The sequence below is a fragment of the Artemia franciscana genome, chromosome 3 (assembly GCF_032884065.1).
Source record: "Artemia franciscana chromosome 3, ASM3288406v1, whole genome shotgun sequence".
NCBI lineage: Eukaryota > Metazoa > Arthropoda > Branchiopoda > Anostraca > Artemiidae > Artemia > Artemia franciscana.
Window position 1 is genome coordinate 27,675,208 of NC_088865.1, and position 24,546 is coordinate 27,699,753.

General features: G+C 35.2%; 1 protein-coding gene across 1 annotated transcript in view; it reads left to right on the forward strand.

Annotated features, from left to right (window-relative positions):
* The window catches only part of LOC136025106 (synaptotagmin-7-like), a 45,660-nt gene continuing 21,114 nt past the window's right edge, over positions 1-24,546 (forward strand). The window contains exons 1-3 of the mRNA XM_065700836.1: positions 1-136; positions 1,366-1,513; positions 15,372-15,481. Of these exons, the coding sequence (XP_065556908.1) occupies positions 35-136; positions 1,366-1,513; positions 15,372-15,481 (360 nt within the window). The 5' untranslated portion in view covers positions 1-34. The remainder of the gene's footprint in view (positions 137-1,365; positions 1,514-15,371; positions 15,482-24,546) is intronic.

Here is a 24,546-nt window from a genome sequence, read left to right on the forward strand (position 1 = left end):
ATTTTGGCAGAGTCGCTCACTTTCACTGGTGGATATGTACATTGACAACGCAGAGCCATCAGAAAGCTGCGGGCAGATTCAATTCAGCATTGAGTATGATTTTGAGAAGAACACTTTAATTTTGAAAGTAATGCAGGTATGCCTCAGCTGTTTTTGTTAGCTCATTTGTATTTCAGCCACTAACATTCAGGATACCTTAGGACTGCTTAGAACATTCATGTGGCTGGCACTTGTGTTCCGTTCTTACGCCATAAAAGAAGATTAGAAAGCATCCTATTTTACTTTTATGTCTTGCAATATCTAAAGGAAAGGATACTATACACATGATTTATTGTTTATGGTCTTTCTAAGCTACATGTTGTTTCGCGAAGGGAAAAAAACAATCGCTGAGAAGAAAAGCAGATGGGAAACTAGCTTAGTCCGTAGTTCTTGCCGTCATTTCCTTATAGTAAATAAACTGATAGCTAATTTGACATGTGCTAAACTCTAGCAATCATAGGTAATATATTGCCCGATCATACTGTGTAAACGGGTGTTGTAATACTCAGAATAACTGCTCTGTAAAGGTACAATACTCTTTTGTTGTCGGCGTAATTAAAGAAAAACTCTGCAAAAATATAATCCAAAATTTTGTGGCCAATAGCTGAATCATTATAGAGCAGTGCTTTTAAACAAAAAACAAGAAAATCATACCATTTTTCTCTTTATAGGTTCTTCTGGTCACTGCGCAAAAGAACCACAGAAAGTATCGTATACATTGGTCACCATGGCCCAATTGGGCTTTTCGTGTGAATAAATCTATCTATCTATCGGTCTGTAATCAAAAGATTTACTTCGATGGATTCAGTCGGTTTTTTTTAAAAAATGAGTTCAAGAAATTAACTTTTGTGGAACACTATATACATAATAGAATCACCTTCAAGTGAATGGTTTTTCTGCTCTATTTTTTTTTAAAAGCAAAATTAACTTTAGGAAAAATTATTTGGGAGGAGTAACTACGAATAATACTTCAGAAAATACGTCCTCGACAGAAAGTATTTTATTTAAATGTTTAAAATTTGAAGAAATGTAATGTAAAAGAACTACCTCATGTTCACACTGACAAAAATGGCGATGGTTTGTACTATAAAGTGCTTCTCTGTAGACATAAAATAATTATTTGTATGAAATTGCAAACTGTTTTTTTCTTTCTTACGTGTTTCTTCTAAATTTATGAAGACAGATGTACTTCTTTAGATAGACAATGTGATTGATTATATGTTAAAAGAAGTAACACGTGATTTTCTTTTATCCTTTCTTCTTGCATCGGAGAAAAAGATAAGATTGACAAAAGTCATTGAGAGTAATTAATTTGTTCTATTCTAGGCAAAAGATTTGCCTGCTATGGATTTAACGGGAACCTCGGATCCTTATGTCAAAGTTGTATTGCTTCCAGACAAAAAACACAAGCTAGAAACCAAAATAAAAAGACGAACTTTAAATCCCAAATGGAATGAAACATTTTATTTCGAAGGTATTGTAATTTTGTGGCTTTCTTTTTAGTATTTCTCTTTTTCATTGAATGAGTTTTACATAACAAAATTGCACTAATTACTTAAAAACAAGTCAAGCAGATTAAATGCCTTATTTTCGACAGAAGTAGGATGCAAAACATCTGTAACATTTTGATGCGAAGGACGCAATACGCTTCCGAACTTTTGCTGTTAGGGAAAGATGTACTATTGTTTGTAATAATTTTTGTTTGTTTTAGGTTTTAAGTTTTTCTTTTATTCATTTATATCAGTATCTGTAATATTTTTGCAGAATATGGTCATTTATTTTAGTTTTGGTTCGATTGGGGTTTCATGTGCTCTTTAATCACAATTTCTAGTCGTTTTGAGTCTGAATTACTATAGTGCTATTATTTCTGCTAGTTTTAAGTTTAGAATGACTCTTTACTTTTCTTGGAAATAATTATGTTTTGGAAAGTCTTTCTTAAATAAGTTTCTGTTCGTTTTTATAACAAAAGTTTTATCAACAGTTAATATTATGAATATTTTATCCTGTTTTTCAAGTCCTAGGGTTAAGAATTAAAATATTTGATTCTAGTTTATTTGTTCTAGCTATTGTTAGTTGATTTTTTCAAAATAACCCTCAGTATTTCCAAAGAGTTTCAACCAAATTTCATTAATCGCTCCTGAAATATTGCAGATACGACCTTCTGACAACGAGATGTATGTAATGCTTTTTTGTTTGAGGTCAACAGCACTCTCAACATTCTCTGAAAGCTTCAGTTTAATACCCACAACTCTTCCTAAAATGTTGCACACCCTATTTTAACAAGCTGTACGTATATAGTACATTTTTAGTTAGTTCAGCATATCCTGAAAATTATATTATACATCCCTCTCAACATTCTCTGACAGATTTAAGTTTATACCTTCGCCTAGTCCTAAGATATTGCAGACATGTCAGTTTGACAAGCAGAGTACATATGGTGCCTTTTGACTAAGTTCAACATCCCAATCACGGTATAGAACAGGTTGAAGCTTTTAAAAGACAAAAGGTCATCCTTGTAAAACAAAATTCATCCTCCAGGTACTGACGGAATTCTGACATCTATTATACCAATTTTGATATATTACATTGGTAATATATTACAGTACGGGGAAGAGAAAGAGAGGGAGTAGTGTTTTTTCGTATTATAATATACGTGCCCAAAATTGAGAAGCTGACTCTTCAATAAAGTTACTATGATAAGCAGAAAGACAAAATAATAGAACTACGGGGGTTAGAAGTTTGACCAGAAATTAGGATGATTTTTGTAGAAATAATGTAACAAGGATAGTTCAATAGCCTTAGATCCAATTGAAAATACACCAGAATTGGTGGCTATGACATCACTTGAAGCGGTCCTAAGAGATTTGGAAATCAAAATCAGGGAAGGGTTTTGAATACAGAATACATACAGAATACTACTTTCAAAGGCACTTTTAAACAGCAATCTTAGAAATGATGGTTTTAGACCCCGAGTTGATCTGGCAGTACTAAGGAGGTGGTTGGAATAATTTTTAGCAAAATTCTCTCTGTAAGTAATATTAGGAGAACAAAGTAACGTTCTATCCAAGATAACCCCAAGTTTTGAAGTTATCTTGAATTCTAATCATATTACCACGAAAGCATAGCTTTTTGGAGGGAATTAATGCTAGGTGTTAAATAAAATAGTTTCGGTTTTATTCATATCAAAGGTGAAATTGTTATTTGATGCCCAATCAATAAATCTTTCAAAGACACTTATTGCCAGTCTTTCCATACTTGCAACTTTCGACCCCGTTATAACAACGCACTCAGCAGCTGCGTAAGCTTCAACTTCGCAATTTATGTCAATATTTAACTCGATTACATCATTTACATCTATACATCGAAGGAATGGAGACAATATACCACCCTGGGGGCGTGTATTTTCTAATTTGAAGGGAGTGACATTTTCAAAGCAGACAATTCTATCACTTCAGTAACTATGATCTAATGCATCTGTTGTTGATTTGTTCTTTTAAAATCCGATTTTTGAATCAGAGATCCAATCATTAGTGTAACTTAAAAAACCATTTTATTCGAAATTAATCGTTCAAAAACTTTTCCAACATATAATATATAACTTTTCCATCTAACTATAGTAATAGACAGAATCTTTATTCTTTTTTGTTTTTAATAGTAATCAGATATTTGTGACTTCCCTTTCCTTGGGGAAATATGACAATTTTAAACAAGCATTAATAATTCTCATCATAACAGGATAACAGATTGATATGTTTTTTTCAAAACTAAATTTAGAATCCCGTCTGGGCCAGCTGCTTTCGTTAAGCTTGTATTCCTTAGTTTTTCGGGACTTACAAAACTGGTTCTCATGAATTCAAATGGAATGGTAGAGATTGGTGTAATCAGAGGATTGACCACTTAAGCAAACCATTTTGTTTGATTTCCAATTGGACTAATAGAATTTATGAGATAGCATTAAACTTCGCTTGACAGTATATACTAACATAGCCATAATGTAACCACTTGTATCATCGTATTCATGATATGGAGCGCTTACATAAATATTTTTTAGAGTGTACTTGTAGTCATCCATATCCCATCTCCAAGCGGCCTTTAACATTCCGCCCCCAACTTTTTGCTCCCCTCCCCTGTCTTTTGGATATAGAATTTTTCTTAAAATTTTAGAGGTTAGAATTCTTAGGACTTGACATTTTCTTGGACTAGAACTTTCTGGGGGCTTCGATTTTTTGGGACTTAAAATATTTTTTCCTTGTCTTAGAATAACATGTAATCTTTGTTGAACATAGTTTTTGGACTTTTTTATTTGGCTGCCCCTATGGTACTCCAGGGCTGATCATCGACAGTATTTGGTTTACTTTATGTTTTAGATCAATATTAATTGTGTACTGGAAAAATAAATACATACATCATCGCTGACAAAGACAAATATTTGAACTATGAAACAACTACTAGTGATAACATTATTGGAAATGAATGCGTGCGTTGTCATGAGCGTGAGAAGTTAGAATCCTTTAGAGTACCGAATAAATTCAACATTACTGATGGTGGAATTGCGAAAGTACCATTTCCAGATATGATGGATCTAAAAGCTAATGCAAACATAAAACTATTAGTTGATGACGCAGGTCAACTTCTTGCTTATGTTTCCGCCAACTCCTTACCTGTTGATAGTTCTTATCATCACTGTTCTGGTATTAGCATTCAAATAAAAGTAAAGGGAAAAGGAAAGGCCTACCGCTTTACCAATGTTATAATGCATCTCTTTTAGACTTCGGTAAACCATTATTCACCTATTTCAGACTTTAGTATACTAGTTGTGATCAGATAGTAGCATCTCTGTTTGACTGAATCCTGTTAAATTCTTGCTTCATAAGTCTCTATTTCTAAAGAAAATCTGATCCATATATCTAAGACTTTGATAAAACCTAATTCACCTATTTAACACTCTAGTATATCACTTGTGATCTGATAGTAGTGTCTGTATTTGACTAAATCTTTTTAAATTCCCTCTTCATATGTCTCTGACTCTAAAGATAATTTGATTCATCTCCCTCGGATTTGAACTATGAAACAACTACTAGTGATAACATTATTGGAAATGAATGCGTGCGTTGTCATGAGCGTGAGAAGTTAGAATCCTTTAGAGTACCGAATAAATTCAACATTACTGATGGTGGAAATGCGAAAGTACCATTTCCAGATATGATGGATCTAAAAGCTAATGCAAACATAAAACTATTAGTTGATGACGCAGGTCAACTTCTTGCTTATGTTTCCGCCAACTCCTTACCTGTTGATAGTTATTATCATCACTGTTCTGGTATTAGCATTCAAATAAAAGTAAAGGGAAAAGGAAAGGCCTACCGCTTTACCAATGTTATAATGCATCTCTTTTAGACTTCGGTAAAACATTATTCACCAATTTCAGACTTTAGTATACTAGTTGTGATCAGATAGTAGCATCTCTGTTTGACTGAATCTTGTTAAATTCTTGCTTCATATGTCTCTATTTCTAAAGAAAATCTGATCCATATATCTCAGACTTTGATAAAACCTAATTCACCTATTTAACACTCTAGTATATCACTTGTGATCTGATAGTAGTGTCTGTATTTGACTAAATCTTTTTAAATTCCCTCTTCATATGTCTCTGACTCTAAAGATAATTTGATTCATCTCCCTCGGATTATAACAAAAACCTAATTCACCTATTTCAGGCTCTAGTGTACCACTTGTGATAAAATAGTAGCGTCTCTTTTTGACTGAATATTCATAAATTCCACTTCATATGCCTCTAGCTCTAAAAATAATTTAATTCATCTCTCTCAGACTTTGGTAAAACTCAATTCACCTATTTCAGACTCTAGTATAACATATCTTGTATTTCATGTCTTAAAATGTCTTTTTAAGACACGAAAAAAGTCGAAAAAATTTCTAAGTTCAAAATATAACATTATTTTGAACTTGATTTTTTTTTTATTTTTAGAAGTTCCTTGAAGACATTATTTTTCTAATATTAAAATTCCAGCAGATAAAAATTCCAGTGTTAAGGGAACCTCAACTTAGACGAAAATTTGATAAAACCTTCTTTTTATTGATCCTTGACGATCTTTTTCTTCTCTTTAATTTTTAACTTAAAAAGCAGAATGATTTATAGTAATGATAAAAGCCATAAATCTATGCCACAGTTTCAATCCATTTTACCAACAAATCACCTTCCCATCCATTTCAAACAATATAGTAAAGCTATTAATATTTTTTCTACAGAATTGCTCTTATTCAAAAGTTTTCAAATTTTCACCAAAATTTAAATGGCAATTCAGAATCTAATGTAGAAAACAGACAAAACTTTACAAATAGTCATATTACTAAAAAATAAGAAACACAGTTTCAGTTATAAATCTGTAATTCTAATTTACGAGAAATCAAACAGTTCGTGGTAACGAACCGTAAGTAAGGAGTGATTTGGCTCAATAGTAAACCGAGACGCTAGAAAACGGAATTTTTATACCATTTCATATATAAGAAAATTGTCTTCTTATGCTGATAATTTATAAGTTTTATTAAGTTTAGTGTTACCCGTGCCAAATGTAACGGGCCTGAGAAAATTTGCGTGATTTTCGATGAAAGGGGGAAACGCCTCTTAAATGTCATGAACTCCTAACGAAAATCACATGATCAGATTCAGGGTATCAGATGATACTACTATAGAGGTTTCAAGCTCCTGCAAAAATGTGGAGTTTTCTATTTTTTTGCCAGAAAAAAGATCACGGATATGTGTTTATGTCTTTCTATTTTTCTTTGTTTTTTTTTCCCTGTGGTGATCGTATCGATCTAGTGGTCGTATAATAACGAGATAGGATTCATTTGAACAGAAATAAAAAGTTCTAGTGCCTTTTTAAGTTACCTAAAGTCAGAGGGCAGCTAGACCCCCTCCCACACCCCTTTTTCCCAAGATCATACGATCAAAATTTTAAGAAAACAAGTTTATTCAGCATAGTTGAAAGGCTTAGTAGCTATGCCTTTGGAGATATCATGACCCCCACAACCCTGGGAAAAGGTCTTTAATTTAAAATAATTGCCCATTGTTTAGGCATAGTATATGTTATTTGGAAGTATGTATACATTTTTGGGTAGGGAAGGGGGAATTTTCTGCAGGTGGGAAGTTTACGGGGGTAATTTTCTATGGTAGGGGGAAGTTTCCAGGGGGCAAATTTTCAGGGAAAATTTTGCACTATGGGAATTGGTCAGAATTCCTATACGAAATTCTTCTCATGTATTGCTTTCTGTTTGACTCAATTTTACGTGTTGAAGTGTTAGGAGTAATTGTCCTGGGTAAATTTTCACCAAGATTGAATTGTCTAGTGAATAAATCCGGGAGGAGGAGTCAGAAGGTGTAGTCACATTTCCTGGAATTATTTAAAAAACGATCAGAAATTGAATGAAAAAAAACAAGTTTTTTTTCAACTAAAAGTTAGGAGCAATATTAAAACTGAAAACGAACAGAAATTATTGCGTATACGAGGGGAGTTTCTCATCTTTAACATCTCGCTCTTTACGGTAAATTTTGTATTCTGTCCCAATTCATTAGGAATGACTCCTGAAACACCACGTTCATCTAATTAGAACAATTAGAAGTTTTTTTTTTTTTTTTTAACAGTACTAAAAAACTTTATCGCGAAGAGCGAGGTATTGGGGAGGAGAAGCCCCACTCATATACGTAATAATTTGTTTTCGTTCTAAGTTTTAATTTTGCTCCATAATTTTAGTTGAATTTTTTTTTCTTATTTAATTTGCAAATAATTTTTTTTTTCATGAAAAGTAGGAAACATGTTAAGGTTTGAGATAGCCATTTTTTTCAACGTAGTTGAAGCATCCGGAAATTATGTATTTTAGGATGACAACTCCCCCGCAGCTCTCAGGGCAGAGGTTGTAGATTATGCCCTGAGGGCATATAAGGTTCATAAGAGATACTGCTCGTATAAACTTCGGAGGAGATTTTGTTCGATTGGGAAACAGATATTCTAGCGCCCTTTTTTATGATCTGGAGTCATTGGAGGGAGCAACCCTCCCCACACACACACACACACGTCGTAATGTCCCGAAATACACCCAACTGAAATAGTGAGACAGTAATTTTATTCAAAACAGTCCAAATACCATATAACAAGGCTTTTAGGGTTGGAATAAACCGCCAGAGCACGGGAGCAAGGGTTGTAATTTATGCCCCAGGGCATTTAAGCTTTTTATGGAAAATGGTTGTATTAACTTTAGAGGAGTATCATTTGGCTGAAAATTGAAAGTATAGTTCCCTTTTAACAGTCAAAAGTAACGGAGGGCAACTAGCTCCCCCCCCCTCGACAACCCTTCTTTTCACCAAACATATCTGATTGACATTGCGAGATAGCATTTTGTCCAAAATAGTCCAAAAAACATATATCAGTGCATTGAGGGCTGGTAAAACCCCCCATAGCCCTGGGGAAATAGTAGTAAGTCGTGTCCTGGGCCTGAGTCTGGGTCTTAAGGTTCTTATGGAATGGCTGTTTGTATAAACTTCAGCTGGGGCTCACTTAGTTTGAAATCGGAAGCTTATAGTGTGTTTTAAGGGTCAAAAGTGGTTTGAAAGCTATCAGCCCCCCCCCCTTCACGCACATCAATTCCTCCAATGCATACAATCAAAATTTAGAGATAGAAATTTTTTTCAGCGTAGTTGAAGAATCTGGAAATTGTGTCTTTGTGAACGAAAACCACCCAATGGCCCTCAGGGCAAGTGCTGTAAGTTTTACCATGGGGCTTATAGGGTTCTTATAAAAAGGGTGGTGGTGTATACATCAGAGGGGTCTCATTGGAAAGGTAATTAGGAGTTTTAGTACCCTTTTTAAGAGTCAAAGCGATCAGAGGACAGCTAACCCCCCCCCCCCACCACACACACAAACGTCATCTTTTCCCCAAATGTAGACAATAGAGATTATGAGATAGCCACTTTACTAAAAATAGTCCAAAGATCATATAACAAGGCTTTTGGGCTTATTACAAACCACCAGAGCCTGGTGGCCAGAGTTATAAGTTATGCCCTGCTGGTAATTAAGGGTAGAAAAACGAAGGATAGTAAGGTGAGTCTTTCAAGGAATGTTGAAATAGATATGTGTATATGGATTGTCGAAAGGGCCTAACTCAGGAATGACAGAGTATATTAATTTGGATCTTTCGGGAAGTGATAAAGGAGTTGATCAATTGACGAAAAATGCAGTATTTGCACGCTACTACTACTGCAACTACCGCAGCTTCTACTGTTACCACAACTACTACTACCACTACTATCACAAAAAACTACTACTTATGTATTGATCACTACTAAGGCTGAGGATACTGAAACAAATATCTGAGAAAACTTCGAGGGGAACCGTTGAACTAAATCAAAGCATATTATGTGCATACAGATTGATAATACGGGCGTATCGGCAATTTCTGGAACGAATTATTGTATCAAGAGGAAGCTTCAGGGGTGTCATGAGTTGGATATTCAGTTGACCAAAAGACAAATGAACCTGCTACTACTGCCATTAATACTGCTGCTACTGCTGTTACTGCTACTAATAACAATACATTGTTACTGCTACTACTGTTCCTACTACTGTTCCTAGGTCTACCTATTGGAGATTCAATATATTCAATAAGAAAGTTATTGGTGGCTAGAACTGAAAAGAAAATCTGGGCTACTTATGCTTCTTTAGTACTGTCGCAAACAAATATGACGAAAAAGCTCCTCGCGAAAATGTATAATGCTGTTGTTCTTCCCCATGTTTTGTACTTAGCTCCGTTCACAGTCATTCTTAATGAAAGTGATAAGAAGCAGATTAGAAAGCTATTTTTCGTTATGCGAAGTTTCTTCTGAGTGCTCCAATATGATCCCGTAACACCGTACTGAAACAGAATTACGGAGTTCTCGACCCGATCGTACAGCTGGATAATTTATATGTAAAATTGTTGTCAAAAGGGGCCCTCTTGGAGTGGTTTACTTTTTTGGTCTAGTTTATTCGAGTTTTTATTTTGTATATATTTGTTCCTATTTTTAAACGTGTCTTTCTTTTTCTTTTCTTTTATTGTTTCTCCATCACCATGCCTTTGTGTTATTGATGGGCTATAAAATACATTCATTCATTCATTCATTCATTCAGAATATTGAGGGAGTGTTTGACCAAAATCAAAACACACTATTCTTATGCAGATTGTCAAAAGGGTGTATCCCAGAAATGGATTTGGTTATTAAGTTGGAACTTTCAGGAATGCTTAAAGGGGAAGACCAATTGACGAAATGGTAATACATGTATGTCACTACTAAAACTACTTCAACTGCTACTTTTACCTAATACTGCTATTGCTGCTAAATTACTCCAGCGTCTACTTCAATTGCAACAACTTGTAAGGCTTAGAGTATTAAGATGAAAAGGGCGACAAAAGGGGGTCAAAAGCTCAAATCAGGAATAATTTTTGAAAGGCTTATCTTGCCAAGGTGAAACTTCCAGGGCATTATGAGAGGGATGTTCAACTGAACAAAAGGCAATATGCACATGCTACTACCGCTATTAATATTGCTGGTACTACTGTTAATACTACTACTAATACAATACTAATACTGGAGCTAATATTGAAATATTGAGGGAGTGTTTGACCAAAATCAAAACACACTATTCTTATGCAGATTGTCAAAAGGGTGTATCCCAGAAATGGATTTGGTTATTAAGTTGGAACTTTCAGGAATGCTTAAAGGGGAAGACCAATTGACGAAATGGTAATGTATGTCACTACTAAAACTACTTCAACTGCTACTTTTACCTAATACTGCTATTGCTGCTAAATTACTCCAGCGTCTACTTCAATTGCAACAACTTGTAAGGCTTAGAGTATTAAGATGAAAAGGGCGACAAAAGGGGGTCAAAAGCTCAAATCAGGAATAATTTTTGAAAGGCTTATCTTGCCAAGGTGAAACTTCTAGGACATCATGAGAGGGATGTTCAACTGAACAAAAGGCAATATGCACATGCTACTACCGCTATTAATATTGCTGGTACTACTGTTAATACTACTACTAATACAATACTAATACTGGAGCTACTTTTCCTAGTACCACCACAACTACTGTGATACTAGTAATATTGAGACTAATTCTATGAAGGTAATATTTGAGAGAATATTGATGGCAAATCCGAACAAAAAGTTAACAAATCGGGTGTTGAAGGGGATGTTGAAAAAAAAAACGAAGATGGCATGTGCTTACTGCTACCAAGCTAGGGGTTTTAAAATAAAGCTTTCAAGGAGTAATTAGGCAGATGATGAACTAAATCAAAACGAACTATAATCATGTAGATTGTCCAAAGGGTGAAAAAGCAATATCACAATAATGGCTTACATTATTAAGTTAGGTCTTTCAGGGTAAGCTGTGGCGGATTTTGAACTAGCCAGAAGACACTATGTATACTTTTAATACTGCTTCTGCGGTTACCGCAACTAATGACACTAAGGGCAATAAGTTGAAACTGTTGGGGAACGTTCAGGGGAAGTTTTAATTAAACGAAAAAACTATATGCATGCCTGTATTAAAAGGGAATATATAAGATATCATAGGTAGCGCTGCTCTATCATAACTAGTAACATCATTGATATTTTAATGGAGCTAATTTGATTGGAAATTGATAGTTCTAGCGTTCTTTTTAAGAGTCAAAAGGGATTGGAGGGCAATCAGCTTTTCAATCCAGTTTCCCTGAAAAAATATATCAATATAAAATGAACAAAAATTAATTTTCAAAAAAAATTTCCGCCAAAAAAGTTTTTCAAGGAAAAGTAAAGAACTCCATTAAACCAAACATGGGCAAAAATAGAATCGAATAATCTACCAAGCGTAAAAGTACCACAAGTCGACATCAATAAATAAATGAAACCCAAAACGAACAGAAATTACAATAATTAGCCGAGTCAAACTCAAAACGTGCAGAAATTAACATATCAGGGCTCACGACCCCTATGCCTTCTCATTGCCAGACCATAATTTGCACTTTACTGAAAAAATTTTAATGTTTTTACTTTTGTAATTTTTATGACACTTGGCATTAACCAAGTAGCATATAGCAATCGCAAATTCTGTCGGTCTGTCGGTCTGTCGATCCCGGTTTTGCTACTTTAGGCACTTCCAGGTAAGCTAGGACGATGAAATTTGACAGGCGTATCAGGGACCGGACCAGATTAACTTAGAAATAGTCGTTTTCCCGATTTGACCATCTGGGGGGAGGGAGTGGGGGCCCGTTAATTCGGAAAAATAGAAAAATTGAAGTATTTTTAACTTACGAACGGTTGGTCAGATCTTAATGAAATTTGATGTTTGGAAGGATATCATGTCTCAGAGCTGTTATTTCAAATCCCGATCGGATCTGGTGATATTGGGGGGGGGAGTTGGGAGGGGGAAACCTAAAATCTCGGAAAACACTTAGAGTGGAGGGATCGGCATGAAATTTAGTGGGAAAAATAAGCACAAGTCCTAGATACATGATTGACATAACCGGAACTGATCCGCTCTCTTTGGGGTAGTTTGGGGGGGGGTAATTCTGAAAAATTAGAAAAAATGAGGTATTTTTAACTTACGAACGGGTGATCGGATCTCAATGAAATTTGATATTTAGAAGGATATCGTATCTCAGAGCTCTTATTTTAAATCCGACCGGATCTGGTGACAATGGGCGGGAGTTGGGAGGGGGAAACCTAAAACTTGGAAAACACTTAGAGTGGAGGGATCGGGATGAAACTTGGTGGGAAAAATAAGCACAAGTCCTAGATACATGATTGACATAACCAGAACGGATCCGCTCTCTTTGGGGTAGTTGGGGGGGGGGTTTAATTCTGAAAAATTAGGTCTTATTTTAAGACCTAATAAAAAGGTCTTATTTTAAGTCCCGACCGGATCTGGTGACATTGGGGGGAGTTTGGGGTGGGGGAACCTAAAATGATGGAAAATGCTTAGATTGGAGGGATCGGGTTGAAACTTGGTGGGAAAAATAAGCAGAAGTCTTAGATACGTGATTTACATAATTGGAAAGGATCCGCTCTATTGGGGGGGGGGGGTTAATTCTGAAAAATTAGAAAAAATGACGTATTTTTAACTTACGAAGGAGTGATCGGATCTTCATGAAACTTCATATTTAGGAGGACCTCGTAACTCAGATCTCTTAGCGGTGAGATCAGGATTCTTAAGGCAGAGGAAAAATTAGAAAAAATAAGACATTTATAATTTACGAGTGGGTGATCGGATCATAATGAATTTTGATATTTAGAAGGACTTTGTGACTCAGAGCTCTTATTTTAAATCTTGACCGGTATTAAGCCTCTTATTTTCCTTTTTAAATCAATCTATTGATTCATAGAATTTTGTTTGAGCTCATACCATATGATCTCTTGGCTCTTAGCTCTTCATGCCTCGTCACAAGTGCCATATGAGATCTTAGCTCTTGTTGTAAATAAAAAATTATTAAGATTTTGAAGAATGAATAGGAGCATATTTATATTAAACTGAAAAAGCACATTCATTTGTATTTTGTTCAGTGAAGTGCAAATTATGTCCTGTGGTTGTGAGCATAGGATTTTCTGTTCGTTTTTTGTTGGTTCAGTTGATGTTTAAAATTTTTTTCTTGTGTTGTTGTTGATGTTATGACAGACAAAAACTCGCTGCTTTCAGTAAATCGCCAATAGCACTCTGGCCCTTGGAAGGCTTAGTGGTGTTAGTCGTACTCCAACTTGTGGTAAATTCTCTTTGTTTAAGTTTGACTTGATTATTGATTTAACTTTCTGTTCGTTTTAGGATTCATTCGTTCATCTTTAGAAGCATTCATCATTTTCATGTTGGATGTTTTTGTCCATTTTAATTTCTGTATGTTTTGGTGCAATACATACACTGATGGTAATTTTGGTTCATTTTCAGTCAAGCTGCAGTTCTTTCCATCTTCGATTTTAAAATGGCTCTTTCTTCTTTATCTTTCTTTGGAAAACTTCTTTTTCTGAAATTCTTTTTTAATTCCTGCTAAACCTGTGCATTTCTATAAACAGACTCTTTAATGAAAATTTACGAGCCTGAAATGATATTATGATGTTAATCAATCCTCCAGTAATGGGACTAGTTTCCCAAAAAATTAGGGCAGAAAGAAGGGGGGTCAATACAATGTTTTGAGACTCCTCCTCTCTTTATATTGATTACTACGCAACCATGGAAGGTGAAAATTTATCACGTTTAATGTTGCCAAGTTCTAGAAAACAGCGTCTTCTTTTAATTTTTGCCTTCTTCTGTTAAGTCAAAAATCGGAATAATTGGACTTTGGAGGTAGAGAAAAAAAAATCTACTTATGCAACAATGTTTGGATGATGCTTAAGTAATCAGACTGCTACAGGAGTTACAAACTCTGTGTCTTACATACAAATACTGTTAGTCCTTTTCACCACCTAATAGTACTTTTTTGTCGATAAAACTGTAAGTTACGTTAAAGTGAAGTAGTGACGTTACTTTCAACTTCCTCCCTCCAAATACCCGAAACAAATCTAACTGTTAATAAAGGGTCACGTGGAAATTTGTCCCTAAGAGTCTGTCTTGGTGCCAAGGAAGACAATGTGCATTTTTCCCTAATCAAGACTTACTTTATTGCCTAGTATTCAAAATTCTGCCTTTTTATCCTTATTTTGTATACAAATCATTCTCTGCAAATAAAAAAAATATACAAAATCCTTTTTGTGTCTTAACCTCACAACTTACTAGATGTTACAAGTAGTATTATTACTTTCAACTTCCTTCCTCCGAATACCCAAAGCAAATCTAATTGTTAATGAAGAGTCATGGGTAAATATGTCCCTGTAAGTCCATCTTGGGGCCTAGGAACACAATGTGCATGTTCTAAGTCAATAATGAAATTATTCACCATGATAATTCTTCATTAGCATTTTAAGAGAATGGGGTCTATGAAAACCAGTGTGGATTTCAAGAACTTTAAGAAGTTTATTGTCATTATATTTGGTTTATTGGAATCTACTTTCATATGTAAATTCTTAGCTTTGTCCAAAACATGGGTAAGATTTTGATGGGGTCATTTTTGATAGTTCTATGACATACTTCAAGAATCAGCAGGTCATCAACATGTTAATACCTTTGAGGGAGTCTTACCAATTTCATTAATTAATACTACACATAGAAGTGGTCCTAACAAAGTTCCTTGGGAAATTCTACGCTAATTAGGGAGGGTTTTTAAATTCCTCACAAAATTTGTTTACTAGATGTTATAAGTAAAATTGTATATTTTCAGGGTTCCCTATCCAGAAACTACAAACTAGGGTCCTGCATCTTCATGTGTTTGACTACGATCGTTTTTCAAAAGATGATTCAATTGGTGAAGTTTTTGTTCCTTTATGCCAGGTAAGCTGTAATACTCTGAAAGTACAAAAGTAAAACTCGTCATATCGCTATTGACCTTATTTCATTTCTGAGCTATTTACAAAAGCTAAAGCTTTCAACCTCCCCTTTGAAACTTCCTTTAATAGAAAAAATCGTCTTCCAAATATAAGTAATTTAAGACATGAAAAATGGCTGCTAGTAAAGCTACAGCAAAATTACGTCAATGGCTGTTTATAAGTAAAAATGCCGTATTTTGTGGATTAAAAAGCAATTTAAACATTTTAATTTAAAAGTTTTAGGTATTTTGATTCTACTAGCAATGAATTTATGAGCAGAAATCCAGCTTTGCCGGCCTTTTATCACTCCCTTCCTTTGTCCTGATTTGGCTCTCGCATGCTTATTATCATGGCGTCACATATCCAGTTTAGCTTTTTATTTTGTCAATACTCCTCGAATGTTTATATACGGTGTGCATTTTCATGGTTTTAACACAGTGGTTCCCAGCCTTTTTAAATTCCCTAACCTCTTTAAAAAATGTTTTCACCGGGCAATAACCCCTATAAAAAATTAAAAGAAAAGAACTTTAAAAACAATATTAAACCTAATTTGGATACATTTTTTAACATAATTTCAAAGTAACAGAATATTTTGTATTGGTACTTATTAGACAATATAACCTGAAAATTTATTAAACAGAGAACTTATTACTTATATTTATAAACAGAAAAATTAATGCTTCTCAATAAGGTCTTTAAGCTTAGATATTCGAGCTGAACCTTTTAAAATCTGGTCCAAAAGATGGCAGGTAGAACTTGGCAGGTAGAATCTGAAGCTGCATCAACTTAATATGTTTGTCCTTCACTAATACGAAGGATGAAAAGGATGAAAGGATGACATTGCAGGTACAATCTGACGATGCATCAATTTAGTTTCTGTTTGGCCTTCACTAATGCGAAGGATGAAAATGTCCTCTCAACAAGTACTGAGCTTTGGAAAGGTAACAGACACTTCAAGGCTTTATCACCGATGCTTTTGTATTCTTTCCTTGTCATTTCAAAATAAGATTTTACAATTTGAAGACTAATCAAATATTTATTATCATTCCTTAATCATTTACCCATGAAACTCTTTGTCACAGTTCTACTTTTTAAAACATTAAAAAACTTTAGCGTAAAGAGCAAGACGTTGAGGAGGAAACAACCCCTTTCATATACGGAATATTTTTTGTTCGTTTTAAGTTTTAATGTCACTCTTTACTTGCAGTTAAAAAAGTTGTTTTCTATTTAATTTCTTTACGTATTTGAATTAATGTATGTTTTGATTGTGACTCGCCGCACAAGCACAATTAAAAGAGAATTTGTATACTTTGTTTTTGCTAAATGGCCTTCTTATAGTTTTGATCGGACGATTTTGATAAAAAAAAAGAGGTGGGGGAGGAGGCCTAGTGCCCCTTTAAGTTTTGGTTACTTAAAAATGCAACTAGATTTTTTTTTACGAATGTTTTTGTTAGTAAGAAATATACGTAACTTACAAATTAACTTACGTAACGAACTTCTATATTTGTGTATTTTTATTATGTATATGAGTGGGTTCGCCCCCTCGTCATTACCTCACTTTTTACACTAAAGCTTAAATTTTGTCCCAACGCTTTACGAGTTACCACTGAATCACAAAGGCCCTAGAATAAATAGTTGATATTACTAAAAATACTTTAGCGTAAAGAGCAAGGTATTGTGAAGGAGACGAATCCCCTTATATACGTAAGATTTTCTGTTCGTTTAAAGTTTTAATGCTGTTCATTACTTCCATTTGAATTTTTCTTTATTCATTTTCTCGTCATTTTTTTAAAAATAATGCTCAAAAATCCTGCGCCCCCTTCATGGAAATTCTCTTCCCTCATGATGAATTCCTCCTTGAAAAGATCCTCCCACGTAACCCTCTCCTTCCAATCCGCCTACACTTCAAGGCGAAAAGTCCCCCTGAAAACGTCTGTAAAATTCATTGTTATTGTAAACCGAAGACTAGCAGGATCAATTTAAGAGTCTAGAGTGTATAGGAGTGCCTTTTTCGATGTTAAAAGTAAAAATGAACATCTAGTAGTGTCTAATGTTAATTTAAAGCTGAAATTTCGGAAGGGTAACTACCTCCCGGAAAATTATAGTGTTGGTTAACTCCAGGATGAAAATTTGAGAAAAACCTTCCAGGAACAGTTGAATAATAAACTAGAAAGTTTAAAATTTGACAATGTGGAAGATGGACGGAATAATTTTAGAAAAACAATTTGTGAAGTTGCTGATGGTGTCTTAGGGAAGAGTGCTAAGACTGCAACTAGGAATATTAGTGAAAAGTCTTTATGTTTAATAGAGAGTAGAAGGGGTTTGTACAAGAATTATCTGAGTGATAAATCGTATGAAAACATAAGGAATGTAAAGAAAGTGGAGAAAGTATTAAAATTAGAATTAAGGAGATGTGAAATGGAGGCCATGGATAAAATTGCTGAGGACCTGGAAGATGCAGCTAGACAGCACAATAGTAAAATATTATACTGGACTGTTAATAAATTGAAAGCGAGTAGTCAGTCCGGACTAGTCCCAGTTAAAGATAGGAATGGGGCCACAATTAGTGATAAGGAAAAAGTTAAAGAAAGGTGGGTGGAACATTCTGAGAATGTGCTAAACCGAGATACAGTTGCAGGAAAAGATATAGATGAAAATGAAAAAGTTTGTGACACCTTGGATGTGAAGGAAGATTTGTTTCGTGAGGAAGAATAAGCGACAGTACTAAAAGGATTAAAAATTAATAAGGCTCCAGGTGCGGATATTATGATAAATGAGTTTCTTAAATATGGTGGCTCTGAGGTTAGGAATAAGCTACTGAAGATTATGAACATGATTTTTGAAAAAGGGGAAGTACCCAATGATTTTTGGAAACCCTTAATTAATCCACTGTATAAGAAAGGTGACAAGAGTGAGCGTCGTAATTATCGAGGCATTAGTCTGGTCTCTGTAGGTATCAAATTACTGAGTAATATAATACTTTTTAGACTGAGAGATGCTGTAGACAAAGTTTTAAGGGAAGAACAGTGCGGTTTTAGAAAAGGTAGAGGATGTGTCGACCAAGTTTTCATTCTTAGGTTAATAATTGAGAAGTCCCTTCGTTTTCAAACACCTTTTATCCTCAGTTTTATCAACTATGATCAGGTTTTCGATTCTGTTGATTGAAGAGCGTCAGGAAAGGTCTTATCCTTAATATGGTATATTAGAAAAATACATGAAAGTGATTTGTGCTATGTACGAGAATAATACTGCTGCGGCTAAGGTAGGAAATGAGGTTAGCAACTGGTTCTGTATTAAATCAGGAGTTAAGCAAGGTTATGCTTTATACGGATTATTTTGACGGACTTCGTCTTAAGGAACACAGGAAAGGCAATTGGGGACCACGGAATCAAATGGGGAGGAACAACGCTCCTGGACTTAGATTATGCTGATGATTTAAGTTTATTTGATGAAAGAGTGAGCAAATAAATGAATTTTTAGAGGTTTTGCGAGTTCAGGGTGCAAGAATAGGCTTGAAACTTAATGTTAAGAAGACCAACTCACTAAGGCTAGGAATAAGTGAAGATGAAAAGGTGACCTTGGGTAACGAAAAGATTGATAAGGCTGGCAGCTTCACCTACCTTGGTAGTATTACTAGTAAAGACGGTGGGAGCAGTGAAATTGTTAGTAGAATAGCTAAGGCAAACGATTTTTTTTCACAGTCAATAAAAGTTTGAAAGAATAGGAAGATAAGATTGCTCTGAAGCACAGGCGCTCCGAAAAGCAGACGAAAATTTACTAGATGTTTTTTCAGAGAAATTGTCTACGGAGTGTTCTGGGTACCTGGCTGACTGACCGTATTTCAAACAGTAGATTGTCCGAAAAATGTGGTTCAATCCCGCATTCTAGGGCTATAATGAAAGAAAGGTTGAGATGGCTAGGCCACGTTCTGCAGATGAAGGATGAAAGATTGCCGAAGATTGTCCTTTTTGGCCAACTGTCTTGGGCTACACGGAAATCAGGTCGTTCTTGTTTGGGTTGGGAGGATTTCATAAATAAAGGTTTAAAGGGAATTGGAGCTTCCTGTGAGGGTGTAAAGAGGGAGGCCTTGAATAGATTAGGTTGGAGGAATAGCTTGCGTAGCTGTGTTGGCCTCAGGTGGCTTGGTGCTGAGGTGAGTTATTAGTAATAGTAGTATTACTATATGTAAACAATGGTAAAATTTTGTAGCTTGCTGTCCCTCCCCTGGGTACTGTGGGGGATTAAGTTGTCCCGAAATACTTAGTTAATAGGTTTTTCGACTAAGCTGAACAGAATGGCTATCTCAAAATTTTGATCCGATGACTTTGGGAAGTAATGTGCGTAGGAGGGGGCCTAGGTGCCCTCCAATTTTTCGGTCACTTCAAACGGGCACTAGAACTTTTGATTTCCGTAAGAATGAGCCCTCTTGCAACATTCTAGGACCAGTAGATCGATACGATCACCCCTGAGAAAAAAAAACAAACAAACAAATAAACACGCATCCGTAATCTGGCAAAAAAATACAAAATTCTACATTTTTGTAGATAGGAGCTATTTTTGTAGATAGGAAACTTCTACAGTAGGATTCTCTGATACGCTGAAACTGATGGTGTGATTTTCATTAACATTCTATGTCTTTTAAGGGGTGATCCCCTTTATTTTCTAAAATAAGACAAATTTTCCCAGGCTCGCAACTTTTGATGGGTAAGATTAAACTTAATGAAACTTACATATTTAAAATCAACATTAAAATGCAATTCCTTTGATATAACTATTGGTATCAAAGTTCCGTTTCTTAGAGTTTTGGTTACTATTGAGCCGGGTCGCTCCTTACTACAGTTTGTTACCACGAACTGGCTTATATTTTTTTTTCATGGAAAAAAAAATGTTGTATATCTTTTCAGTTATCTTCTATAGGAATCCACAGTATGAGTTACTATTTGTATGTTAGAAAAAAGCTTTTGAACAAATTTTAATCCTGACACAAGCAGTATCTTTTCAACCAGAAAAATAAAATTATCACTCTTTTTACACTCTTTTTATTTATTTAAATTGTAAGAGCAGAAGTAGAAATAGTAGTATTCACAAAAGTTTCAACTCAAAACCCCCAGTCGTTCTCTGTATATTGCTGAGCTGTCTTATTGGCAACCATTTAACACAATGCCTTTTGCTTTATTTTAAAGCAACATTTAGCTTTAAAAAATAATGAGCAATTGCATAATTGCAGGAGAGTTGACAACCCTTATATTCCTAAAAATATAATTGCTGGACCGTTCAGCTGTGCTGAACAACATGGCTGTCTCAAAATTTTGACTGGATTCGTTTGAAAAATGAATGGAATTGAGATAAGGGCCGCTTGCCCTTCAATCTCTTGTTACTCTTAAAAAGGACACCATACACCCGCGCTGTAATCGGAGTGCGAGGGGGCACTTACCTCTTCATATATCTAGTAAAAACATTTTAAACGAGTAAAAACAAAGTGGAAACATTTTGAGTGTACTTCTTTTTTCGGTAATGTGCAAATTAAGTTCTGGTCTTGAGAGGGCATGTGGGTTGTCAGTCCTACTCATGTTTTTTTTTTTGCTCTTTTTGAGCATGACTCGGTAATTTATTATATGATTCAAATAAACAAAATACGTTTACTATGTTTTAACTTTTTAACTTTAATAAATTAAAAATTATTAAAACTTTAAGGAATGTATATCCGTACATATATACTGAATTGACAATCCATAGCCATTTTTTTTAGTAAAATGCAAATTATGTTCTGATCTTGAGAAGGTACGGTGGGTGTCAAAGACACAATTTTCAGACCTTTCAACTACACTGAATAAAATGGTTATCTCAAAATTTCTATCAGATGCATTCCAGGGAAACACGGGATTTGGGTGGGTTCATCTACCCTCTGATCACTTTGGATCTTAAAAAGGCCACTAGAACTTCTGATTAGAAATTCAATTATCCCCCTCCAAAGTTTATACGTTCATCCTTTGTATATAAACCTTAAATGCCCCCGGGGCATAGCTTACAACCCTTGCCATGAGGGTCGTGAGAGGGGGGAGGGGCTTTCGAAGAAATAATTTCCGGATCTTTCAACTATGTTGAACAAAATGGCTATCTCAAAGTTTTCACTGAATATGTTTGGGTAAACTTTGGGTCTTAAAAAGGGCACTAGAACTTCTGATTACATGTAAAAGAGTCACTTCCGAAGTTTATACGATCCTCTTTCTGTATATACCCCATATGTCCCCAAGGCATAGCTTACAACCCTTGCAGTGAGGGGCTCCTGCCAAGCGAGGGCTAAGCCCTGTAGTTATTCTGACACTTCGGGACATGTATTCTCAACTGCGTATTCGATTAAAATTACCGTCTGGTAAGAATATGCCTCCAGTTGCTCGAACAAAGCTTATTCCGGTTTTAAAAGGTGTACGCCAAAACTCTAAAAAATGGAATTTTGATACCAAGAGTTACATCAAAAGAATCATATTTTAATGCTGATTTAAAAAAAATCAAGTCTCATCAAGTTTAGTCTTCCCCATCAAAAGTTACGAGCCTGAGAAAATTTGCCTTATTTTAGAGAATAGGAGGAAACACCCCCTAGAAGTCATAGAATCTTAACAAAAATCACACCATCGCATTCAGCGTGTCATAGAAGCCCACTGTAGTAGTTTCAAGCTCCTATCTACGAAAATGTGGATATTGGTATTTTTTGCTAGAAGACCGATCACGGGTGCGTGTTTATTTTAATTTTTTTCCCAGGGGCGATCGTATCGACGCAGTGGTCCTAGAATGTTGGAAGAGGGCTCATTTTAGCGGGAATTATAAATTCTAGTGCCCTTTTTAAGTGACCAAAAAATTGAAGGGCTAGGCCCCCTCCCACCTCACCATATTCATATATTCACCATAGTCGAAAAACCTAGCGACTATGTCTCTGGGGACGACTTACTTCCCGACAGTCCCCGTGGGAGGGGCTACAAGTTACAAACTTTTACCAGTGTTTACATAAAGTAATGGTTACTGGGGAGTGTACAGACGTTTTCAGGGAAATGTTTAGTTTGGGGAGGGGGGTAGAAGTTGAGAGTGGGGTACGTGGGAGGATATTTCTATGGAGAAATTTTCCATGGGGGAAGAGAATTTCAATGAAGGGAGCACAGGATTTTCTAGCATTATTTACAAAAACAATGAAAAAATAAATATGAGAAATTTTTTCAACTGAAAGTAAGGAACAGCATTAAAACTCAAAACGAACAGAAATTATTACGCAATTGAGGGGTTCCCCTCCTCTTAATACCTCGCTCTTTACGCTAAAGTATTTTTAGTAATTTCAACTATTTTTCCTATGGCCTTTGGGATTTCAGGGGTCATTCTTAAGGATTTAGGACAAAATTTAAGCTTTAGTGTAAAGAGCGAGGCACTGACGAGAGGGTGAGCCCCCTCATATACGTAAAAAAAACATACGAATATAGAAGTTCGTTACGTAAGTTACTAACGAAAATGTTCATTAAAAATTAAAAGTTCTAGTTGCCTTTTTAAGTAATCAAAAAATTGGAGGGCAACTAGGCCTCCTCCTCCGCTTCTTTTTTCTCAAAATCTTACGGCTATAATCTTATGGCTACGAGAAAGCCATTTAACCAAAAAAATAAATAATCTGTAAATTTCGCTTTAATTGTTTATGCACGGAGTGCCAAAATCAAAACATGCATTAATTCAAAAACGTTCAGAAATTAAATAAAAAAAAATTAAGTGAAAGTAAGGAGCGACATTAAAACTTAAAAAAACAGAAATTACTCCGCATATGTAAGGCGATTTTCCTCCTCAACGCCCCGCTCTTTACGATAAAGTTTTTTACTGTTTTAAAAAGTAGAGTTAAGAGAAAGAGTCAAACTTTAGCGTAAAGAGCGGGGAGTTGAGGAGGAAAATCCCCTTACATATACGGAGTAATTTCTGTTTGTTTTTAGTTTTAATGTCGGTCCTTACTTTCAGTTTAAAAAAAAAAACTGTTTTTTTTTTATTTAATTCTCTCTATAGGTTCATCTATGCGTCACATCCGGTACCTCCTTATTGAACATCTAACCCACCACATTTCCGCCTCTTATGCGTCAATAATTTTTTGCAAGTTCAGATTCAAACCAGCATTTGCTAGCTAGCCTTTTCAATGAAATAGCTCTTCCAAATATTCTGTATATTTTTCCCTTTTGGAAACTGTTTACTAACACTGACCGAACTAAAATACTTTCACTCTTCTTCCGTTTTGCAAAATATTTACTCCGCCTTCCACCCTGGCAAAGTAAAACAAAATTGTCTGTCAGTTTAAAATTGGTGACCTGAACATTGCAGTAGCTAGAGTATTAGCTAAACACGATACAAAAAAGCGAATATCACAGCCCATGAGTGGTATTCTGTATTATTTCAGTCTTCCGTGCCTTTTTTATTGCTTATTTTGTATTAGGTGCTATTTTTATTTTATGTTGTTGTTGTTTGTTTGTTTTCCTCTCTCTCTCTCTCTCTCTCTCTCTCTCTCTCTCTCTCTCTCTCTCTCTCTCTCTCTCTCTCTCTCTCTCCTCTCTCTCTCTCTCTCTCTCTCTCTCTCTCTCTCTCTCTCTCTCTCTCTCTCTCTCTCTCTCTCTCTCTCTCTCTCTCTCCTCTCTCTCTCTCTCTTGCTCCGTCTTGTTAAAAATTTTGTATTTTGGTATGTCTTTGTCATGACCTTATATTGTGCCATAATTTTGAATTTGTTACTAATTTATGGTTTATTTGTATTCGTAAAAGTCATTGCTATGATAAAAGTTAGTGCAATAACCGGTTTCTTCTTCTCCTTGTGCTTTTCTTTTGTTTGTTTTTGTTGTTTTTTTCCTCTACTTCGTCAAATCACGTTATGTGAATGATGAGTGTTCAATAAATAAATAAATAATAAACAAAGACATAATTTCCTAACCTTTCAATTACGTTGAATAAAATTGCTATCTAAAAGTTTAGATTGGATGGGTTTGGACAAATTTTGGGCGTGGGAGGGGGGTTAGTTTCCCTTCA